Source organism: Ranitomeya imitator, chromosome 1, assembly GCF_032444005.1.
Source record: "Ranitomeya imitator isolate aRanImi1 chromosome 1, aRanImi1.pri, whole genome shotgun sequence".
In the NCBI taxonomy this organism is placed as follows: Eukaryota; Metazoa; Chordata; class Amphibia; order Anura; family Dendrobatidae; genus Ranitomeya; species Ranitomeya imitator.
The window spans coordinates 722,810,040-722,832,780 of NC_091282.1; the positions used below are offsets into that span (position 1 = coordinate 722,810,040).

The 22,741-nt window shown below is 47.8% G+C and overlaps 1 protein-coding gene across 2 annotated transcripts in view; it reads right to left on the reverse strand.

Annotated features, from left to right (window-relative positions):
- STXBP6 (syntaxin binding protein 6) overlaps positions 1-22,741 on the reverse strand; it is a 141,297-nt gene that overhangs the window by 27,204 nt on the left and 91,352 nt on the right. Inside the window, exons 1-2 of one of the 2 annotated variants that reach the window (XM_069732518.1) lie at positions 16,242-16,525; positions 8,674-8,804 (exon numbers count right to left, since the gene is read on the reverse strand). In XM_069732518.1, coding sequence (XP_069588619.1) covers positions 8,674-8,804; positions 16,242-16,299 — 189 coding nt within the window. In that variant the 5' untranslated portion in view covers positions 16,300-16,525. Of the gene's footprint in view, positions 1-8,673; positions 8,805-16,241; positions 16,526-22,741 lie in introns of those variants that run through there. The other variant, XM_069732517.1, reaches the window with a different exon arrangement.

Consider the following 22,741-nt stretch of genomic DNA (forward strand, 5'->3'; position numbering starts at 1 on the left):
CAGTATTACACAGGAGAGGATTAGATACACGGCTCAGCAGACAGTATCACAGGAGAGGATTAGATACACGGCTCAGCAGACAGTATCACACAGGAGAGGATTAGATACACGGCTCAGCACACAGTATTACACAGGAGAGGATTAGATACACGGCTCAGCAGACAGTATCACACAGGAGAGGATTAGATACACGGCTCAGCAGACAGTATCACACAGGAGAGGATTAGATACACGGCTCAGCACACAGTATAGGATTAGATACACGGCTCAGCAGACCGTATCACACAGTATAGGATTAGATACACGGCTCAGCAGACAGTATCACACAGGAGAGGATTAGATACACGGCTCAGCAGACAGTATCACACAGGAGAGGATTAGATACACGGCTCAGCACACAGTATTACACAGGAGAGGATTAGATACACGGCTCAGCAGACAGTATCACACAGGAGAGGATTAGATACACGGCTCAGCACACAGTATTACACAGGAGAGGATTAGATACACGGCTCAGCAGACAGTATCACACAGGAGAGGATTAGATACACGGCTCAGCAGAAAGTATCACACAGGAGAGGATTAGATACACGGCTCAGCACACAGTATTACACAGGAGAGGATTAGATACACGGCTCAGCAGACAGTATCACACAGGAGAGGATTAGATACACGGCTCAGCAGACAGTATCACACAGGAGAGGATTAGATACACGGCTCAGCACACAGTATAGGATTAGATACACGGCTCAGCAGACCGTATCACACAGGAGAGGATTAGATACACGGCTCAGCACACAGTATTACACAGGAGAGGATTAGATACACGGCTCAGCACACAGTATAGGATTAGATACACGGCTCAGCAGACCGTATCACACAGTATAGGATTAGATACACGGCTCAGCAGACAGTATCACACAGGAGAGGATTAGATACACGGCTCAGCAGACAGTATCACACAGGAGAGGATTAGATACACGGCTCAGCACACAGTATCACACAGGAGAGGATTAGATACACGGCTCAGCAGACAGTATCACACAGGAGAGGATTAGATACACGGCTCAGCAGACAGTATCACACAGGAGAGGATTAGATACACGGCTCAGCACACAGTATTACACAGGAGAGGATTAGATACACGGCTCAGCAGACAGTATCACACAGGAGAGGATTAGATACACGGCTCAGCACACAGTATAGGATTAGATACACGGCTCAGCAGACCGTATCACACAGGAGAGGATTAGATACACGGCTCAGCAGACAGTATAGGATTAGATACACGGCTCAGCAGACAGTATCACACAGGAGAGAATTAGATACACGGCTCAGCAGACAGTATAGGATTAGATACACGGCTCAGCAGACAGTATCACACAGGAGAGGAATAGATACACGGCTCAGCAGACAGTATCACACAGGAGAGGATTAGATACACGGCTCAGCACACAGTATCACACAGGAGAGGATTAGATACACGGCTCAGCACACAGTATCACACAGGAGAGGATTAGATACACGGCTCAGCAGTCACTATCACACAGGAGAGGATTAGATACACGGCTCAGCACACAGTATCACACAGGAGAGGATTAGATACACAGGTCAGCACAGGAGAGGATTAGATACTTGGCTCAGCACAGTATAGTGATAGATGCAGGGTCTGATGTCCTGTGAGGAGCTGCAGTGAGGTCGGAGCAGCACAGAGGTTCTCCCCCATCCCCCTCTGTTACCTCTCTGCAGCTCCAGATAAGAGGACATCAGACCACAGCACTTCACCCTCTCTAGCGATTCTAGAGATTACAGCAGAGGACAGGGAATGGCCGCTGAGTGTGAGAGGAGACAGATGGAGCTGCCCCTCCAACAGCACGGCTCTACAGTGGAGCTCACAGTCAGGTACACTCCACTGGCACTGTGGGCTAAAGCAAGATGGCGCCGATCTCCTGCCTCTGCTGTGATGTGGAGACCGCCCAGGGGGCGTGGCCACATCAGAGCAGAGAAGCTTATAATGGGAGCTATGGGGTCGGACGCCGACTGCTGAGTCCTATGCCCAGGGCAGCCGTATGTGAAGACTAAGTGTCGTGCAGCTACACTTACAGTCCTGCAAATGAAAATGGCGGCGCCCAGTGGCAGAAAAAAAAATGAATAAAAAAAAAAACAATAAATACTATACACTTGAAAATAACTTATGAAAATAAGGAATTAAAGAGGTTTGTTTTTTTTTTTTACAATATTAAAACGCGGCACCTTCCCTTTAAGCTGGGATTCCAACTGTTCCAGCCAGACCATTAGGGATCTGGCTGTACAAGTCGCAGCCACTGCCGGTCTCAATGATCCGGCTGCCATCTCCCAAGTACCTTTAAGGAAGGTATCCGCCTTCCTGTCAAGAGGGTCTTTAAGGGATCCCATGTCCTCGAAAGGTAATGCGGCTCTCTTTGATGCCTTTGCCACCGCGGCATCTAATTTAGGGGCCTTGTCCCAGGTATCCACAGTCGTATCCTCAAAGGGATACCTGCGTTTTAAAGCTGGTGGTAATGAGCCTTTCTTCTCCGGTTTCTTCCATTCTCGGAGAATCAGGTCTTGAATTTTATCATTCACCGGGAAGGATCTACGCTTCTTGTGTTCCAAGCCACTGAACATTAGCTGCTGACGGGAAAGCTGAGTCTTAGGATCTTCTAGGCCCATCGTACCTCTGACCGACTTAACTAATTTATCCACCCGGTCCAGAGGCAGACAGAATCGGCCAGATTCCTCTTCTGATGACGAGGAAGAGAGATTTGAGCCATAAGAACCTTCCTCTGACGAATCAGAGATCACCGAGGCTCTCTGTTTTGAACTTCCCGCCTGGGACATAGACCGCAGGGATTCCCTTACTTCTGTACGGATCATCTCACGTAGATTAGCCGTAGAAGCAGATTCTTCCGCTACCTAGGGGAGGACAATAAGGGTGATACCATCTATCTAGCCTGATGTCACTCAACCCCTCCACTCCTGTAGACCTCACCGTCTGTTGTATACAGGAGGCACATAATTTTTTAGTATAAGAATCTGGTAACGGGACTTCACACAGGGCACACTCCTTATGTTTCGACTTTGCACTTTTCTTCCCCTAGAATGACAAAGTATAAGGGGCCCGTGTCACTGAGTGAGCATTCACGTAGATCACTTACCAGTGTACGCCAAAAAAGGTACCGGAACACGAGGGGGTTCTTTGCCAGTCGATGCTCTAGATCCCTGCTTGGACGAGCTTTTACGGCTGGACTGGTCACTCCTGGCATGCTCCTTCTCCGTGGGCTTTTGTCGCACCTCCTCCGACAGCTGAAGCTGCCGCTCACCATCACTCTCCATGATGTAGATGTGACCAAAGGCAGAGCTCTAAATCCAGCTCCTGCTTAAATCCCCCTCAGATCCGGTCAGCAGGCTGCCTGGCGCCACTCTCATTGGTTCCTGCTGATGAGGCTACAGCTGGGGGGTCAGCGCAGTGTGTGAGGAGTCCGGCGTTCAGGATCGATGGGCGCCGCCATCTTGGATGAACTGCGCATGCGCAGTTTCCCAGTGACCCGGAAGCGCCTGCTGACTCCGCCCCCTCGACGTCACTGCACCCGGAAACGCTCCAGCTAACGCTGAGAGCGATGCAGGACGCCGAAGAGCACTCAGCAGCGCTCCGGATAGCGTTCCCCTCCTGGCACCGCTACCTCACCACCGCGCTGCACCACCACATGGACCAAAGGAACGCTATACTTACCGGCGCTGAAGGAGATCAGGAATCCTCCGGACTCTGCTCCCTGCTGTCTACGTCACTGACGTGCAGTCCAGCCAGGACCACCGTGACGTCTTCCAGGGGCTTCCGCACCGGCCGAGATAGGAGACCCCCCCGCTACCTGAATCGACCGGCCGGCCTGGGATCCTTTCCTACGAGATTCATCTGTAGGATCCTGTCCTTTCAGGAACAGGAAACCAACTGATGCATGGGGAGAGGTGCCGCCCTTTTGTATCTGTAGGTTTCCTGTTCCTGAAGGGCGGATCCCCTCTCTCGTAGTGCTGTCATGGGAATCCGAATAAAAAGGCATTTACATATCCCGCCAATTTGAGGTGACAGATTCCCTTTAAATTTCTGCCAACACAGTGGATATTAAAAGTCTACACCCCTGTTAAAATTTCAGACTTTTGTGCATGTAAAAAAAATAAATAAAATCAGAAGAACATTTTCAGAACTTGTTCCACCTTTAAGGTCACCCATAATCTGTACAAATCCAGTGTGAATACCCTCTTATAATTTGGTTTTGTTCAGTCACATTTACACTCATATTACATAGTAGTCAATCACACGTGCCATCCTGTAGATTTCTAATTTAGCTGTTCTAGTTGAATTTTAATGACATTTTCTTAGTCGCATTTTGCAGAAAAAGCCATAGTCCTTAAACAACTTACAATACAGCAAAGGGATCCTACTGTTTAAAGTGATCAGTTAGGAGAAGGGTGAAAAAATGTCCAATACATTATATATCGTGGAACACTGTGAAGACAGTAATGAAGAAGTGACTAAAATTTGGCAACATTAAAGGAGATGTAAGTACTGGTTGTGTATTGCATGTGACAAAAATCATCTGTATTTTTCCCACGTCTGGAATGTGGGATAGGGTGGTAGGACAGAAACTTTTTTTTTTTTTTTTACAAAGAAAAACATCCAAGCCTAGGTATATTTTGCCAAGCCTAGATTAAGTCTGCCAAAAAAGACAACCTTTTTCAAAATGCAGCTACAAGAAAAGCTGTGCTCTCCATACCCCAGCACAGTGTTTTTCAACCAGTGTGCCGCGGCACACTAGTGTGCCGCGACACATGGTCGGGTGTGCCGCGGGGGAACGGGAGTCAGCTGTTCTCTGTGCCGACTGTCAAGCTGACAGCCGGCACAGAGAAGCTGCAGCGCGCCGGCTCCCGGAGATCAATTGTACTCGCAGACATCTACCAGCTGCGAGTACAATTGAGGCTCTGACCGCTGGGTCAGAGCGACGCCAGCAGCGTGATCAAGTCATGTGATCACGCTGCTGACGTCACTATCCGGCGCGCAGGAGAAAGAAGAGACTTGGTGGTAAGTGCTCCTGTGCTGTGGAGCTGAAGACACCGAAGATTCAGCGTGGGGTGGGTTTATGGGGAGTATGTGGGGGGATTTATTAAGTGTGTGGGGGGATTTATTAAGTGTGTGGGGGGATTTATTCAGTGTGGGGGGGGATTTATTAAGTGTGGGTGGGGATTTATTAAGTGTGGGGGGATTTATTCAGTGTGGGGGGGGGAATTATTCAGTGTGTGGGGGGATTTATTCAGTGTGTGGGGGGGATTTATTCAGTGTGTGGGGGGATTTATTCAGTGTGTGGGGGGATTTATTAAGTGTGTGGGGGGATTTATTCAGTGTGGGGGGGGATTTATTTAGTGTGTGGGGGGATTTATTCAGTGTGTGGGGGGATTTATTCAGTGTGTGGGGGGGATTTATTCAGTGTGTGGGGGGGATTTATTCAGTGTGTGGGGGGATTTATTCAGTGCGTGGGGGGATTTATTCAGTGCGTGGGGGGATTTATTCAGTGCGTGGGGGGGATTTATTCAGTGAGTGGGGGGATTTATTCAGTGTGTGGGGGGATTTATTCAGTGTGTGGGGGGGATTTATTCAGTGTGTGGGGGGGATTTATTCAGTGTGTACGTGGGGGGGGGGGCTGGAATTTATTTAGCATGTGTGGGGCAGGGTGCATTTATTCTGTGTGGAAGGGGATGGATTTATTCTATCGGAAGGGCAGTGGATATATTCTGTGGGGGTGAGTGGGGAGATGGGGGTGGACACAGTAGCGAGGGGAAAAATGTGTGCTGACAGTACTGGGAGCAACGGTGATGGGATGTGTGAGAACAGTATGGGGAGTCGGGGGAATGTGTGAGGGGGGAATATGGAGAGAGCAAAGGGGTATGTTAGCAGGGGGGGGATGTACAGGAGGAGGCTATTAGAAATGTGTGCAGACAGTATGGGGGGATGAAAGTGTGAGTGGACACAGAATAGATACTGAGTAGTGTGAGGGTAACAGCCAGGAGGAGACAGTATGCCAAGTAGGAGGAGTGTAATGAAGGGGCACAGTAGAGAGACTGGGCTCTCTATGAGGGACACCGTATGAGAAGGCAGCGTGAAGTATGGAAAAGAGAGAGAGGGTAGTGTGGATGGCATGTACCATAAGAGGGACAGTGAGGGTCATATTATGTGCTGGGAATAAAGTGAGGGGCAATTATTTACTCAGGGGCTAAGCCAAGGGCAGATATTGTTATTCCGGAGCATTATAATAACACTGCTATCTTTAAGGGTGTTGTGTCGGGATGTGCTGCAGAAGACAGGAGAAGATGGAAGTCTGCAGAAACGAGCTCTGCCGGTGGATGAGAAGAGTCATCATGGCATCTGGACAAGGTGAAGATGAAAAGAAAGAGGCGACTCCACAAACAACGTCATCTATCAGGTACCTGGATGTAAATGTGTTTTTTTTGTGATACTAATTCTCATTTTTATTTGTTAGGAACATTAAAGGGGATGTCCAAGGTTGTGATGAGTCTGCAGTCATACTATGTGACTGCAGACTTATGAATTCTCACAGTGCACACTGCTATCATCATTCTCTGATGTTGGTGATTTACATACATGCGGTCACGTGCTGACTAGACATGTGTGGCCTCATTCAATGAAAATGAATTGACTGAGGCCGGACACGTCTAGTTAGAATGTGGCCAGAAGTATCCAAATCACATACTTGTGCTGTCATGACCGTCCACTCTGGCCACCGGCAAGGGAGAATTCTGAAAGTGTGCAGTGCTTGCGCTGTGAGAATTCAGAAGCCTGCAGTCACATAGAATGACTGCAGACTTTCATCTCAAACCTGGACGCACCATTTTGTGCCATTTTGGTTGGTGGTGTGCCTCGGGATTTTTTAAGTATAAAAAGTGTGCCGCGGCTCAAAAAAGGTTGAAAATCACTGCCCCAGCAAACAGATGATTTGTAGCAGAAAGACAAAGTGATTCTGATGAATGGCTGTTCCTGTAGTGCAAGGACATCTCAAGCCCATAAAAGTAGGAGTACTTCTGCAGAGCGGCTCCATGATCTGCAGCATTAAAGGGAACCTATCACCCCCAAAATCGATGGTGAGGTAAGCTCACCAGCATCAGGGCTTATCTACAGCATTCTGTAATGCTGTAGATAAGCCGCCGATGTTACCTGAAAGAGGAGAATAAGAGGTCACCCAGGGGCGGTGCTGCTCCGATGGGTGTCTCAGGTCCAAGGCCTCCCATCTTCATTCCATGACGTCCTCTTCTGGTCTTCACGTCGCGGCTCTGGTGCAGGCGTACTTTGTCTGCCCTGTTGAGGGCAGAGCAAAGTACTGCAGTGCGCAGGCGCCGGAAAGGTCAGAGAGGCCTGACGCCTGCGCACTGCAGTACTTTGCTCTGCCCTCAACAGGGCAGACAAAGTACGTCTGCGCAGGAGCCACGGCGTGAAGACCAGAAGAGGATGTCATGGAATGAAAATGGGAGGTGCCGGAGTGGACCTGAGACACCCATTTGACCGGACCGCAGCGGGACCGCCCCTGGGTGAGTATAATCTAACCCCTTTTTCTCCTCTTTCAGGTTACATCGGGGGCTTATCTACAGCATTACAGAATCCTGTAGATAAGCCCGATGACGGTGAGCTTACCTCAGCATCGATTTTGGGGGTGACAGGTTCCCTTTAAGGCTAAGTTCACACTAGGCAATTTTTGCAGCTTTTTAATGCAATTTTCAGGCTGTGTTTTACAGTACTAGCAAAGTCTATGAGATTTCAGAAATCTCATGCACACAGCTTGGTTTTCTTGTCATCAGGATTTTGTGCTTTGCATGTTTTCTTTGCACAATGGAGAATGGTCACTACTCTCAGTTTTTTTTCAGCGTTTTTTCACCCATTGAAATGAATCAAGTTTTGCTGCCTTTTTTGTGTGCCAAAACCTGATTCTATAGAATAGGACTTATTTTTTTAACACTAAACTTTAGCAGCATGCACAAGAGAAATGTAGCATGCCAAAATCGCAGCAAGGAAAACATGCTTTTTTTTCTACAGCTTCTTTTCTGCCAAGAGTTCACAATTTGCTGCAGAAAAAAAAACCTGACAAAACGCCTAGTGCGAACTTACCTTAAGGGTTCTGAGGGGGTGATCTTCAGAAACCAATCGTGCAGAAGTACATTACATACAATCTAGGACTAAGGCTGGCTACCCACGATCGGGAACTAGCAGCGATTTGGAAACATCGCATTTTCGTTGTGTCCAAAGCGCTGCCTTTGATTAAACGCAGGTAAATCCGCATGCGATCACTGAACAATGCGGATTTACAGCATTCAATACATTTGATTGATGTAATTTCTCCACAAGAGAAATTGGCATGCTGTGGTATGGAGAGACGCGCCACATGTCAATCTCCTTGGGTGATCCGCGGGCGTCTGTGGATGCGTAGTGGACATGGAATTTCTAGAAACCCCATCTACTATGCTGTAACATCTAGACGCTGAGGGTTTGACGCTGCATAAATACGAGGCATCAAACTGCAGCAGTTACTGATCGTGGGAACGTACCCTAAGGTGTATTCATTATACATGTACAGACATAGTAAGGACAGAACTTACCCGATTAGGGTCAATACCATTTACTTGTCTGAGCTGTTCCAGAGTCCACTGGGATCTTCTCACAAAACAAGATGAGCCTTCGAATTGTTTCACTTTGGTAATGTAGACTTGTGAGGGTTTCTTATTTGTAACTGTAGATAAAAAAAAATCAAAGTGTCAAAAGGAAAACAATCATTTCCTGCGTCCTTGAATACATCTCTATAGACTGTTATAGTAAGTATATGGGTAAAACGGAATGAAGAAGGCGCAGGAGAAATGTCTCTTTCAGTGTCTGTGAGGTAGGGGAGGTGTGTAAATTCCCAGTGCGCTAAAAACAATACCTGCACATTTTGAAGTAAAACGCTGTATCTGTTGAGGTACTATAGGAGCGCTGTATCTGTTATCTAGTGAGGTACTATAGGAGCGCTGTATCTGTTATCTAGTGAGGTACTATAGGAGCGCTGTATCTGTTATCTAGTGAGGTACTATAGGAGCGCTGTATCTGTTATCTAGTGAGGTACTATAGGAGCGCTGTATCTGTTATCTAGTGAGGTACTATAGGAGCGCTGTATCTGTTATCTGGTGAGGAACTATAGGAGCGCTGTATCTGTTATCTAGTGAGGAACTATAGGAGCGCTGTATCTGTTATCTGGTGAGGAACTATAGGAGCGATGTATCTGTTATCTGGTGAGGAACTATAGGAGCGCTTTATCTTATCTATTGAGGAACTATAGGAGCGCTGTATCTGTTATCTAGTGAGGAACTATAGGAGCGATGTATCTGTTATCTAGTGAGGAACTGTATGTTATTTAGTGAGGTACTATAGAAGTGCTGCATCTGTTATCTTGTCAGGTACTATAGGAGCGCTGCTCTGTTATCTAGTGAGGTACTATAGAAGCACCTTTTCTTTTATCTAGTGAGGTACTATAGAAGCGCTGTATCTGTTATCTAGCGAGGTACTATAGGAGCGCTGTATCTTATCTAGCGAGGTACTATAGGAGCGCTGTATCTTATCTAGCGAGGTACTATAGGAGCGCTGTATCTTATCTAGCGAGGTACTATAGGAGCGCTGTATCTTATCTAGTCAGGTAATATAGGAATGCACAGAAATACTGAATATTTTCATATCCATTAAGGTGGGTGAATTATGTAAAACACTGACTGCTTTTGGTTTTCAGAAATCTTTAACATTTTGGGCCATTAATCAGCAAACACAAAGGGTAATAGTGAGAAAATATGCAATAGAAAAAAAAACTAATTTTTAATGTTCTGCAGAACTGAAAGACTGTATAATATATACATTATTCATAAACGCGAAGATAATTGACAATAACACAGCACCAGACCTATCATCTGAGACCTTCATCTTAATAGACAGGTCACGTAGCACTGGGAGACTAAAATCCAGCATTTTGGTACTCCTGCTGCAACCACAAGGTTCCTGACTAGTCCTCGCATTGGATGCACAGACTAGTACTATAGATTATTTCATACATCACTAACTACTAACTATGCAAGCGGAGAACGAGCCATGCCAGCGTACATTATGGCCATCCTTGGCTCAGTCTGCACTTCTTCACAGTTCTCAAGCGATAAATCTGCATGGTAGAAAAGCACAGCAGAAAAAGTGATGGCGAAGGAAGACATGAAGCCTCTGAGAAGTCTTGGTCATTGGACTGACTTCCACCTTTTTGGAAGACACAAAGCTGCATACCTCCCAACTTTTGAGGAAGGGAAAGCGGGACAAAGCTAGCGGCGCGCGCAGCGGCAAATTTTAAGCCACACCTCTGACCACACCCATTTCACAACTAGTCACACCCCAACCACACCCATTTAGCACTTCTGATCTCAATGTTTCGTAAACAATAATTCTAAACCAAAAAAAATGGCCACACAGTGCTCCATACTGTATAATGGCCACACATGATGCTCCATACTGTATAATGACCACACATGATGCTCCATACTGTATAATGGCCACACATGATGCTCCATACTGTATAATGGCCCCACATGATGCTCCATACTGTATAATAGCCCCAAATGATGATGCTTACAGTGTACTGGCCCCACGTGATGCTCCATACTGTACAATGGCCACACATGACGCTCCATACTGTATAATGGCCCCAAATTATGCTGCATACAGTGTAATGGCCCCACGTGATGCTCCATACTATATAATGGCCACACATGACACTCCATACTGTATAATGGCCCCAAATGATGCTGCGTACAGTGTAATGGCCCCACGTGATGCTCCATACAGTATAATGGGCCAACATGATGTTGCATACTGTATAATGGCCACACATGATGCTCCATACAGTATAATGGGCCCACATGATGTTGCATACTGTATAATGGCCCCACATGATGCTCCATCTATAATATAACGCTGGGAGCGTCACTCTGTCCGAAGCCTCTATAGACTGCGCAAGCGCCGGCGCAGTCTGGGCCTCACAGAGCGACGCTCCCGGGAGATCGCGGTATGCGTAAGCACTGAACGCATACCGTGATCTCCACCGGAGAGTCAGGGACCGCCAGGAGGGAGGGTAAGTATACTCACCTTTCCCGATTCCAGCGCTGCTTGCGGCTCCGTCTCCCGGCTCCTCTGCTCCCGGCTTCGGAGGGCGCGGACTGCGCAGGCGCCGATTCCTGCTGCCGGAATCGGCGCCTGCGCAGTCCGCGCTTTCCGGCGCCATTTTCTTGAAGACACACTCCGGCTCCACTGCAGGTGTGTCTTCAAGAAAATGGCGCCGGAAAGCGCGGACTGCGCAGGCGCCGATTCCTGCTGCCGGAATCAGCGCCTGCGCAGTCCCCGCTTTCCGGCGCCATTTTCTTGAAGACATACCTGCAGTGGAGCCGGACGATAGGTGAGTATGGTATTTTTTTTTTTTTTATATGGCAGCAGCATTCGAGGGCATACACACTGGAGCGGGGGGCATATAATACAATGGTGGCGCAGGATGGGAGCAGCACATGACAGAACGGGCGCAGGATGGCAGCAGCACATGACAGAACGGGCGCAGCATGGCCGCAGCACATGACAGAACGGGCGCAGGATGGCCGCAGCACAAGACAGAACGGGCGCAGGATGGCCGCAGCACATGACAGAACGGGCGCAGGATGGCCGCAGCACATGACAGAACGGGCGCAGGATGGCAGCAGCACATGACAGAACGGGCGCAGGATGGCAGCAGCACATGACAGAACGGGCGCAGGATGGCAGCAGCACATGACAGAACGGGCGCAGGATGGCAGCAGCACATGACAGAACGGGCGCAGGATGGCAGCAGCACATGACAGAACGGGCGCAGGATGGCAGCAGCACATGACAGAACGGGCGCAGGATGGCAGCAGCACATGACAGAACGGGCGCAGGATGGCAGCAGCACATGACAGAACGGGCGCAGGATGGCAGCAGCACATGACAGAACGGGCGCAGGATGGCAGCAGCAAATGACAGAACGGGGACGCAGGATGGGAGCAGCAAATGACAGAACGGGCGCAGGATGGGAGCAGCAAATGACAGGATGGGAGCAGCAAATGACAGAATGGAGGCGCAGGATGGGAGCAGCACATGACAGAACGGGGGCGCAGGATGGGAGCAGCACATGACAGGATGGGGGCGCAGGATGGAGCAGCACATACCAGGATGGAGACCATATACCAATATAAATGCTCGCCACCCGGGCGTAGAACGGGTTCAATAGCTAGTACAGTATAATGGGCCCACATGATGTTGCATACTGTATAATGGCCCCAAATGATGCTGCGTACAGTGTACTGGCCCCACGTGATGCTCCATACAGTATAATGGGCTCACATGATGCTGCATAGTGTATAATGGCCACACGATGCACCATACTGTATAATGGCCCCAAATGATGCTGCGTACAGTGTATTGGCCCCACGTGATGCTCCATACTGTATAATGGCCACATTGTGCTCCATACTGTATAATAGCCCCACATGATGCTTCGTACTGTATATTGGCCACACATGATGCTGCATACTGTATAATGGCCACATACGATGCTGGGTACAGTATAATGGCCACACATGGTTAACCCAACCCCCATCATTGCCTTCTCCATCACTACACACACCTTTCACCGCACACCCTCGCAGCAGCCGGCAGCTTCCACTCCCATGGCGCTAAATGGTGTCATCCAGCTGCGCCGCTGACTGCTCACGTTGCTGCAGCTGTGATACGCAACTGATAAAGACCTCTCCGTGTCTCCTGTGCCAGTCAGTGTCAGAGCGAGGAGCAATATCTGCTCCGATCCGACTCAGCTAGCGTCTGCTTCGTACACCTCATACACATGCGACTCTGCTCCATATACCTCGTACACACACGACTCCACTCCATACACCTTGCACATGCGGCTCCGCTCCGTACACCTCGTACACACACGGCTCCGCTCAGTACACCTCATACACACACGGCTCCTCCCCATACACCTCACACACACGGCACCACTCCATACACCTCGTAAACTCGGCTCCGCTCCATACACATTGCACACCTCGTACACACACGGCTCAGCTCCGTACATCTCGTTCACACACGGCTCAGCGCCGTACATCTCGTACACACACGGCTCCACTACGTACACCTCGTAAACACATGGCTCCACTCCGTACACCTCGTACACACACGACTGCTCTCCATACACCTTGCACATGCGGCTCCTCTCCGTACACCTCATACACACTCGGCTCCACTCCGTACACCTCATACACTCGGCTCCGCTCCATACACATTGCACACGCTGCTCCGCTCCGTATACCTTGCATACACACGGCTCTGCTCTGTACACCTCATACACATACGGCTCCTCTCCATACATCTCGTACACACACAGCACTACTCCGTATACCTTGCACACACACTGCTCCACTCCGTACACCTCATACACATACGGCTCCTCTCCATACATCTCGTACACACACGGCACCACTCCGTACACCTCGTACACACACTGCTCTGCTCCATACACATTGCACACGCTGCTCCGCTCCGTATACCTTGTACACACATGGCTCTGCGCCGCACACCTCATACACACGTGGCTCTGCTCTGTACACCTCGTACACACACGGCTCCACTCCATACACCTCGTACACACGTGGCTCCGCTCCGTACACATCGTACACACATGACTCTGCTCCATACAGGTTTCACATGCTTCTCCGCTCCGTACACCTCGTACACACGCAGCTGTGCTCCATACACCTCGTACACACTGCTCCGTCCACCTCTTACACACACGACACTGCTCCATCCACCTTTCACACGCTGCTCCAGTCCATACACCTCGTACACACGCGGCTGTGCTCCGTACACATGGCTCTGTACACCTCTTACACACACGCCTCCGCTCCATACACCTTTCACACGCTGCTCCGATCCATACTCCTCGTACACACACGGCTCTCCTACATCCACACTGTAAACACCTCCTGACCTCACACATACACTTACCCTCGTCCGGTGCCATGGCAACCAGCAGAGTCCTGTACACGGAGGTCCTCCTGATCATGTGACCCCTGACTCCTCCCATCATGTGACCTCATCACAGGTCCTGCTGCTCTGCGGGTGCAGGAACTCAGGGAGCTGACCGGGTGATATCACACACCTCCCAACCAGTGCGGGACAGTAATGTCCCGACCGGGATCGCGGGGCTGACTGTCAAAATCAGGACAGTCCTGCTGGATCCGGGACGGTTGGGAGGTATGTGATCTGTGACAGCAGAGAGACGGCTTTGTGGCGCCCCTGAGGGTCCAGTCGCTAGAGAGTACTGCACCTTACCCAGAGGTGTGGTATTCCGCTCTCAGGTATGGAGGTGGCACAGCACAGAATCCTACACCTCCATCCAACACTAGTCAATTCAGTCAGGGCACCTTGACGTACCCTAAAGAAGGAAAGTCTTATCTCAGGCTGATAGGAAAGGATGTTGGAGGAGTGGGTGGGGTAGGCAGAGTAGGGGAGGAACTAATTAGGAGGGAAAGCAAGTCAGATTGTGAGAGGACAGAGAAGAAGGAAGATGTGCTAAGAAGGAGCTCACTGTCAGAGGGGACTAGAAAGAGATTGTGAGAGCAGGGGAGCAGAGGAGACATGAGGGTCTGCAGGTCCTGTGAGACAGAAAGACAAACAGACTGAAAGGAGTTCCCAGAGAGAGAGGGAGCTGAAGGAAAGAAGCTAAAGAAAGAAGAGACAGAAGGGGTCCCAGAGGTACAGGTAGCGACCAAACTACCCGTGGGGCTTGCTCCAGAAGTGGAGGGCCCAGGTCGCAGGCAAGGGGACCGGCCCCATTCTAGTGGAGAAACGAAGGACTCAGGTAGCTAACCAGAGGCTGCAGTATCTGTGTGTGCCACAGCCACATCTGCACACATTTGCTGAAAAGGCCGCCATATTGGATCAAAGGGGAATCAGTGCACACCGCCCGACAAGATACGAGGCTGCTGGCTTGGGACACTGTGTGGCAGGGCAGGAGAGGCGAAGCCAGCGCAGAGAGATGGCCAGAGAAAGGAACATAAGAAAGAGGGTTCTGGAAAGTGCACCCAAATCGCTTGAGAGCTGGCTGGACCACAAACTTGGAGGTCACAACACCCCAGCTGGGGCAACTAAGAACTGAGTAAAGCATTGAAAAATGCACCACGTTGTGTCCTCACACTTGTTTACTGCGCCATCCACCCTGCACCACAGCTACTACAACATCCATCATCACACAATTTCACCAAAGTGCCCTGGGACCAAAGGTTTGCCTGTGGAGAGCTGTACCATCTCTGCTGCATCACCATCAGCCCCAGCAGTCTCTTCAAGCAGCGTCGGCTAACACCTCACATTTGCCAAGTACCACAGGTGGCGTCACAAACATTTATCCGATAAACTTTAATTCCCTTTTATTGGACACCCAGGGCCACGGACCGGGTCATTGCTACTGTGTCACGTCCCCTTTAAAAACCGGCCCGGTACCAAGTATCCCCACGGCCCTGGCGGGCGCTCCGGCTTGGTCAGGGACTGTCTTGAATAAGGAGCAAGAAGTAAACCATGCCTCTGGATTTTTTTGCAAATTCTCTCTTTAGAGAAGAAGAGGACATGAACGCTAGTGCCACCAATTGGAAGTAGCAATCCTAAAAGTCAATATCGACCCTCTAACGAGCCTTGCCACATAACTTTTTTTTGGAAAAAATGTGGTCAACTTAAGGAGCGCTATGGCTATAGAGCACACTACAATAGATTGGTAGTGAACAAATCTTTTACTGAACCACAATAGCGGTTCAATAAAAGGTTTGTTCACCACCAATCTATTGCAGTGTGCTCTATAGCCATAGCGCTTGTTAAATTGACCACATTTTAAAAAAAAAAAAGTTCACATTCCCCTTGAGTGATTGTGGCTGGAGCAGCATGGGGCCATAGAGTTCATCTCCAGTCAACAGGACCTGAAGTGAAGTCACATCCTGTGAAGTGGCATCACATGACTGGATCTTGGGTCCACGTGACCAGACCAGGAAGCACAGCACAAGAGCAGTCCCGGAGCAACAGAGCAGGATTAAACGGAAAGCATTAAGCTACTTACTGGTAGCGGCATTTCTCGGAGGCCCATGACAGCACGACGAGAGAGGGGATCCGCCCATTAGGAACAGGAAACCTACAGATACAAAAGGGCGGTACCTCTCCCTTGCCTCAGTTGTATTTCAGAGTCTTGAGAGGACTACCGCGGTTAGTGGTACACAAAAATATACACTATATACAGATTATATACAAAATATCAGACATCTATTGGGACTGGTATCGTATTGTGAAATATATACATTTATAGGAAGTGCAACCCCCAGTGAATAGGGAGGGAACTAAGGGTGCCGTCATGGGCCTCCGAGAAATGCCGCTACCAGTAAGTAGCTTAATGCTTTACTCGGACTCCCATGACAGCACGACGAGAGAATTACAGAGATGTAAGCTTCCTTAGGGAGGGACTATGGCCTGTAGCACCCTTAACCCGAATGTGAGATCAGAGGAAGCCCCCAAATCCAACCTATAGTGCTTAAAGAAGGTGGACGGGGATGACCATGTGGCCGCCTTACATATCTGGTCGATTGATACTCCAGACTTTTCCGCCCAGGATGTAGCCATGGCCCTGGTGGAATGCGCCCTCAGATTCTGCGGAGCCGGACCTCCACCTGCAGTGTAAGCCAAAGAGATAGCCTCCCTAATCCACTTTGCTAGTGTGTACTTTGATACCCTAAGTCCCTTTCTAGGGTTTTGGAAAGATAAGAACAACGCATCATCTTTCTTCCATGTGTCAGTAATAGAGATGTATTCTAGCAGGCATCTCCTAACATCTAATGTATGGAGTAATTCTTCTTTAGGGTTGGAGGGATTGGGAAGGAAGGATGGTAAAACTATCTCCTGTGTCCTGTGAAACCGTGATGACACTTTTGGTAAATAGGCTGGGTCCGGTCTGAGGATTACTCTGTCTGGTAGAAACTCTGTATAAAGGGATACCCTGGAGAGTGCTTGTATGTCCCCAACTCTTCGGGCAGATGTAATTGCCACAAGAAAAGCTGTCTTAAGAGATAGGGCCTTAATTGAAGCTGATTGTAAAGGTTCAAACGGCTCTCTAGTAAATGCTGACAGTACTAGGTTGAGATCCCAAGGCATAGATCTATCTTTATGTATGGGTCTAGATCTAATAGATGCTTTAATGAACCTCGAGATCCAATAATTATTGGCGATGTTACATGAAAATAGAGCCCCTAGGGCCGAGACCTGTACCCTTCGAGTACTAGTGGATAGATCTAGCTCTAAGCCTTTTTGCAGAAATTCTAAGATTTGTTTTATAGGTAATCCCTCTTCTAAATTAAAATCAGAAGAGGCCAGAAATTTCCGCCAGGTTCTAGCGTAAATTGTTGTGGTTATTTGCTTTCTACTTTTCATAAGGGTCTCAATTAGACTCGGGGAGAACCCTTTGCTTTTTAGCAACGCCCTTTCAAAATCCATGTGTGCTCCCCAACCCGAAGGGCTAGCATCCGTTGTTACAACACGTGTTACCTGTGACACCCAGGGAACTCCCGCCGATAAGTTTTCACCGTCTAGCCACCACCTAAGAGATGTGAGTGCTTTTGGACCTAAGGTAATCTGATTCTGCAGGGACCCCTGTAAGATTCTATCATTAACCAGCACCTCAGATTGTAACGGTCTGGTGTGGAACTGGGCCCAACGGACGGCGGGAATGCAAGAGGTTAAAGAACCCAATAGTGACATAGCCTGTCTAAGGCTACTTTCACACTAGCGTTAACTGCAATCCGTCACAATGCGTCGTTTTGCAGAAAAAACGCATCCTGCAAAAGTGTTTGCAGGATGCGTTTTTTCTCCATTGACTAACATTACGCGACGCATTGCGACGGATTGCCACACGTCGCAACCGTCGCGCGACGGTTGCGCCGTTTTTCGGCCGACCGTCGGCCGCAAAAAACGTTCCATGTAACATTTTTTGCAGCCGACGGACCGTCTTTTCCGACCGCGCATGCGCGGCCGGAACTCCTCCCCCACCTCCCCGCACCTCACAATGGGGCAGCGGATGCGCTGAAAAGCAGCATCCGCTGCACCCGTTGTGCGGCGGAGGCAACGCTAGCGTCGGTAACCTCGGCCCGACGCTAGTGTGAAAGAAGCCTAAGGGTCATGGATGGCTTATCAATTGCCCTAGACACCTGTTGCTGGATATGTAACAACTTGTCGGGTGGAAGACAACACTGTTGGGATTCTGAGTTTAACAATAGTCCCAAAAATCTTTGTATTTTCTGGGGCTGTAAACAAGATTTTTCGTAATTTACGATCCACCCCAGATGCTCAAGTTTGGATGTGGCTGTCTCTAGCTGAGAACGGCAATTGAGGCAAGGGAGAGGTACCGCCCTTTTGTATCTGTAGGTTTCCTGTTCCTAATGGGCGGATCCCCTCTCTCGTCGTGCTGTCATGGGAGTCCGAGTAAAGGTCTGCTACCGGAGTTGTGCAGGGGTTCACAACCCTTCCAGGTGAGAGGCTATTCCCCCCACCTTCCATTGCAATATCCCAATCAAACCACCTGCTGCTTCTCATGCTGCGCTCTTCCATGTTTATTGTCTTGCTACATGACTTAAGATAAGAGCCAAAACCTCAATTTGCAGGGCTTAAAAGTCTCCTCAAATTGGCATGTCAGGCTTGACAGGTCACTCTCCGCAAGGAGAAAGGGTACCCCCAGGGTCTGGCACCTCTCACCCAGCCAAACCATATCTCTCACTTTGCACTGACGATGGACTTTACCCGAAGGTTCACCTTCCAACAAGACAATGACCCGAAGCACACAGCTAAAATAACAAAGGAGTGGCTTCAGAACAACTCTGTGACCATTCTTGACTGGCCCAGCCAGAGCCCTGACCTAAACCCAATTGAGCATCTCTGGAGAGACCTGAAAAATGGTTGTCCACCAACGTTCACCATCCAACCTGATAGAACTGGGGAGGATCTGCAAGGAAGAATGGCTGAGGATCCCCAAATCCAGGTGTGAAAAACTTGTTGCATCATTCCCAAGAAGACTCATTGCTGTACTAGATCAAAAGGGTGCTTCTACTCAATAATGAGCAAAGGGTCTGAATACTTATAACCATGTGATATTTAAGTTTTTCTTTTTTTAATACATTTGTAAAAATTACTACATTTCTGGGTTTTTTTTGCAGTCAAGATGGGGTGCCGAGAGTACATTAATGTGAAAAAAATTAACTTTGTTGAATTTACCAAATGCCTACAATGAAATAAAAGTGAAAAATGTAAAGGCGTATGAATACTTTCTGTACCCACTGTACATCCCTAAAACTTTAAGATTATGGCTTTAGTGAAAATGCACCTTTTGGACGCTGCTGGATAATCCAACGGAGTGTCAGAGTTGCAGAAGACTTACTGTAAAAAGTTCTCTTTTCTTTGAATTTCCTGTAACATATTGCGGAAAGTCACTGGAAATATAAATTAATTATAAAAGATGTCTCCACAGTTAAGGCTACTTTCACACTAGCGTTAACTGCAATACGTTAAAATGCGTCGTTTTGCAGAAAAAACGCATCCAGCAAAATATTTTGCTGGATGCGATTTTTCCCCATAGACTTGTATTAGCGACGCATTGCGACGGATTTGCATACGTCGGTATACGTCTTTCGACGGATGCGTCGAAATTAGGCAACACGTCGTCTGGAAAAACGTAGATTGCAACGTTTTTTGGCTCCGACAAAAAAACGTGTCTCGGCGCATCCATCGGCATGCGTCTTTGGCTACAATGAAAGTCTATGAGCGACGGATGCGTCGAGACACGTCGTACGACGCAATGCAGCGCTGCAATACTTTTTTTCTACTGAGCATGCTCAGAAACAGGATTTTTTTAGCTAATTGGCCAGACATCCCCAAATAGACGGATCCGTCGAAATGCTGTATGCGTTGCATACATTTTGCACTTTTTTGACGCATCCGTTTTTTCAGCAAAAAGACGTTTTTGTGACGGTTTGCAGTTAACGCAAGTGTGAAAGTAGCCTAACTCGGTAATTCAGCAATGCTCAAAAACGATGCATTTTTCCCCAAAGCCATAAACCTCTACAATGTGGAGCAAAAACAGCTTCAAGCCCAAATATAGTATAAAATCTAAACTTATACACAGCATTATGGCTGTGTGCTAAATAGTGTCCTACCCGTATGTGACCAGAAAATGATTCATGGGGGTACAAAGCTACAGAGAAATGAAGCACAGATGACTGACGAGATGAGTGCTCCTCTCCACAACAGGAACCTCTGATATTTCCTGAATTGGCTCCATTCCCTTTTCACACACAAGTAACACGGATTTCCTTGTACTCAAACACATCAAACAATTCCAGAACACGGATGGACTGTGCACGGGGAACCAACAAGTGAGCAGGATTGTACTGAAGCTCCACCTTGGAGTCAACATCATTCTGAACAGCTCTGTTTATTTATGCCCTTTATCGCCTTTTTACAATGTACAGCTACTTTGTGTTTTCATCAGACAAACGCCCCAAGATTGCTGAAAAGAGCAAAAAAAAGGAATATTTGGCAGGTTTCTTCTCTTCGGGGTCCATGGATGAATGAAGCAGAAGTAGTGATGGGTGTTTCTCTGCTTACATGTATTGCCACTATCTTTTCTGGTGTCATCCTTTGTTTCTCCTGCATTTTAAAAAATGAATGAAGAAGAACAAAGAATTAAGAATGAAGAGTCTCTGATCCCTTTCTGATGGCCTACATTTCTGCTGTTCATTTGTCTGTTAAGCCTAAATCTGTCACCAAGTTTTTGCCACTTAATTTGAGAGCAGCATAATGTAGACAGAGACCCTGATTCCTGTCATGTGTCACTTATTTAGCTGATGTAGTTTTGATAATCTCCGGATGATAAAACAGTGATTTTATCACTAGAGAACTCGTGAACCTGCAGTTATGTAGTCCTCCATATTCATGAGCTCTGCATAATCCCACCACACCACTGATTGGCAGCTTTCTGTCTATGCACAGTGTAGAACGTAACTGTAGAAGAAATAAGCGCACATAGGGTGTTATCCAATGGACAAAATAAGCGTTCCATTGAAATTGAGCTAGCCTGATAGATCTAATGTAATGACTTATAGATCTCTTTGAGAATATCAGCTGCAGCAGATCCACGGGTCTTTAGGCGACCGTATCAGTTGTGAAAAAGTAGGTTTGTATATGTAATCTGCGCTGCCGATTAAAATGCAGGACCAAAGATATCCAAATGAAGGAAAGTGATTTTTATTTCAAAGCGTTTCGAAGTTCAAGTGACTTTTTCCTCAGGAACACAACCACATGTATCATGTGGTTGTATTACTGAGGAAGAAGTCACGAACTTTGAAACGCGTTGAAATAAAAACCACTTTCCTTCATTTGGATATCTTTGGTCCTGCATTTTAAACCGGCAGCACGGATTACATCCACAAATCTACCTCTTCACATACACACAGTGGACACAGAAAGCTGCCAAACAGTTGTGTGGGTGGGGTTATATACAGCTCAGCATTAAGAAACTGCTAGATCTGCTGAAGATAAAAGGGATTTTATCAAAATGACAGCAAACAGCCCACTAAGGGACATAGCTGGAATCAGGGTCTCTGCCCCTACACTATGCTGCTCTCACAATTATGCTAAGGACCCTATATTATTTGCATGCAGTATTGCTAGTTATTGCTGGGTATTTGCTTATTTTGTTTTTATCTTCAGTTTTGTCTGTTTAGTAGCCAGAGTGAACATGCACCTACACGCTGCATGCACACTAACATATTCCAGCTCATCTCTTTAGGCTTTTGCTCTCAAACAGGGTAGCAAAAACCTGGTAACAGATGTCCTTTAGGGCTCCTACTCACTTGTGAGCAACTCGGAAAAGTCTCGCATGTTAAAGCCCGACTCTGCACCCGGCACTCAGATCGGAGCGTGCGGCCGCATAGCAATACATGCAGCCGAACACTCCGCTACTCTGTACAAGGTGCAGTGCCGGGGTATCGCCGTGCGAGACTCATCCGAGTCTCGCGCAAGTGAGTAGGAGCCCTTGGAGTCAACCAATCAGTTCATCATAGAGGTCTTTTTTACTTCTTCTTAATCCAGTGACTAGTCTCACAACTGTTATTAAAGGCCAATAATTTGTGGGTATTTTTTCAGCTGTTGTAATATCACAAGTGAGGCCTATTTCAAATTAAAAAAAGTTTATCTTCACATCCTTCCTGGCAAATAACAATCTCATTTGACAGCTAATCTGTACATGACTTAACCAGTTCAGTACCGGGCCATTTTTCTCACTTCTGACATGGCATATGTTGAAGTTTTATCATTCGAGCACTTTTAATGGATCTAAAATATTTTTCATGTTCTGATTAATAAATTTTTGTCATTTTCATACTATTAAACCAGGTTTGCCTTCTCGGTGCGGAGTCCGGCTGTGTAACAGCTAGCTCCTTACCCTCAGTTACAAAATTACTGCAAGCTGCTTACCATTTACTGACATTTTACAAAGACAATTAATAGTAAAGTGTGGTTTGTCCG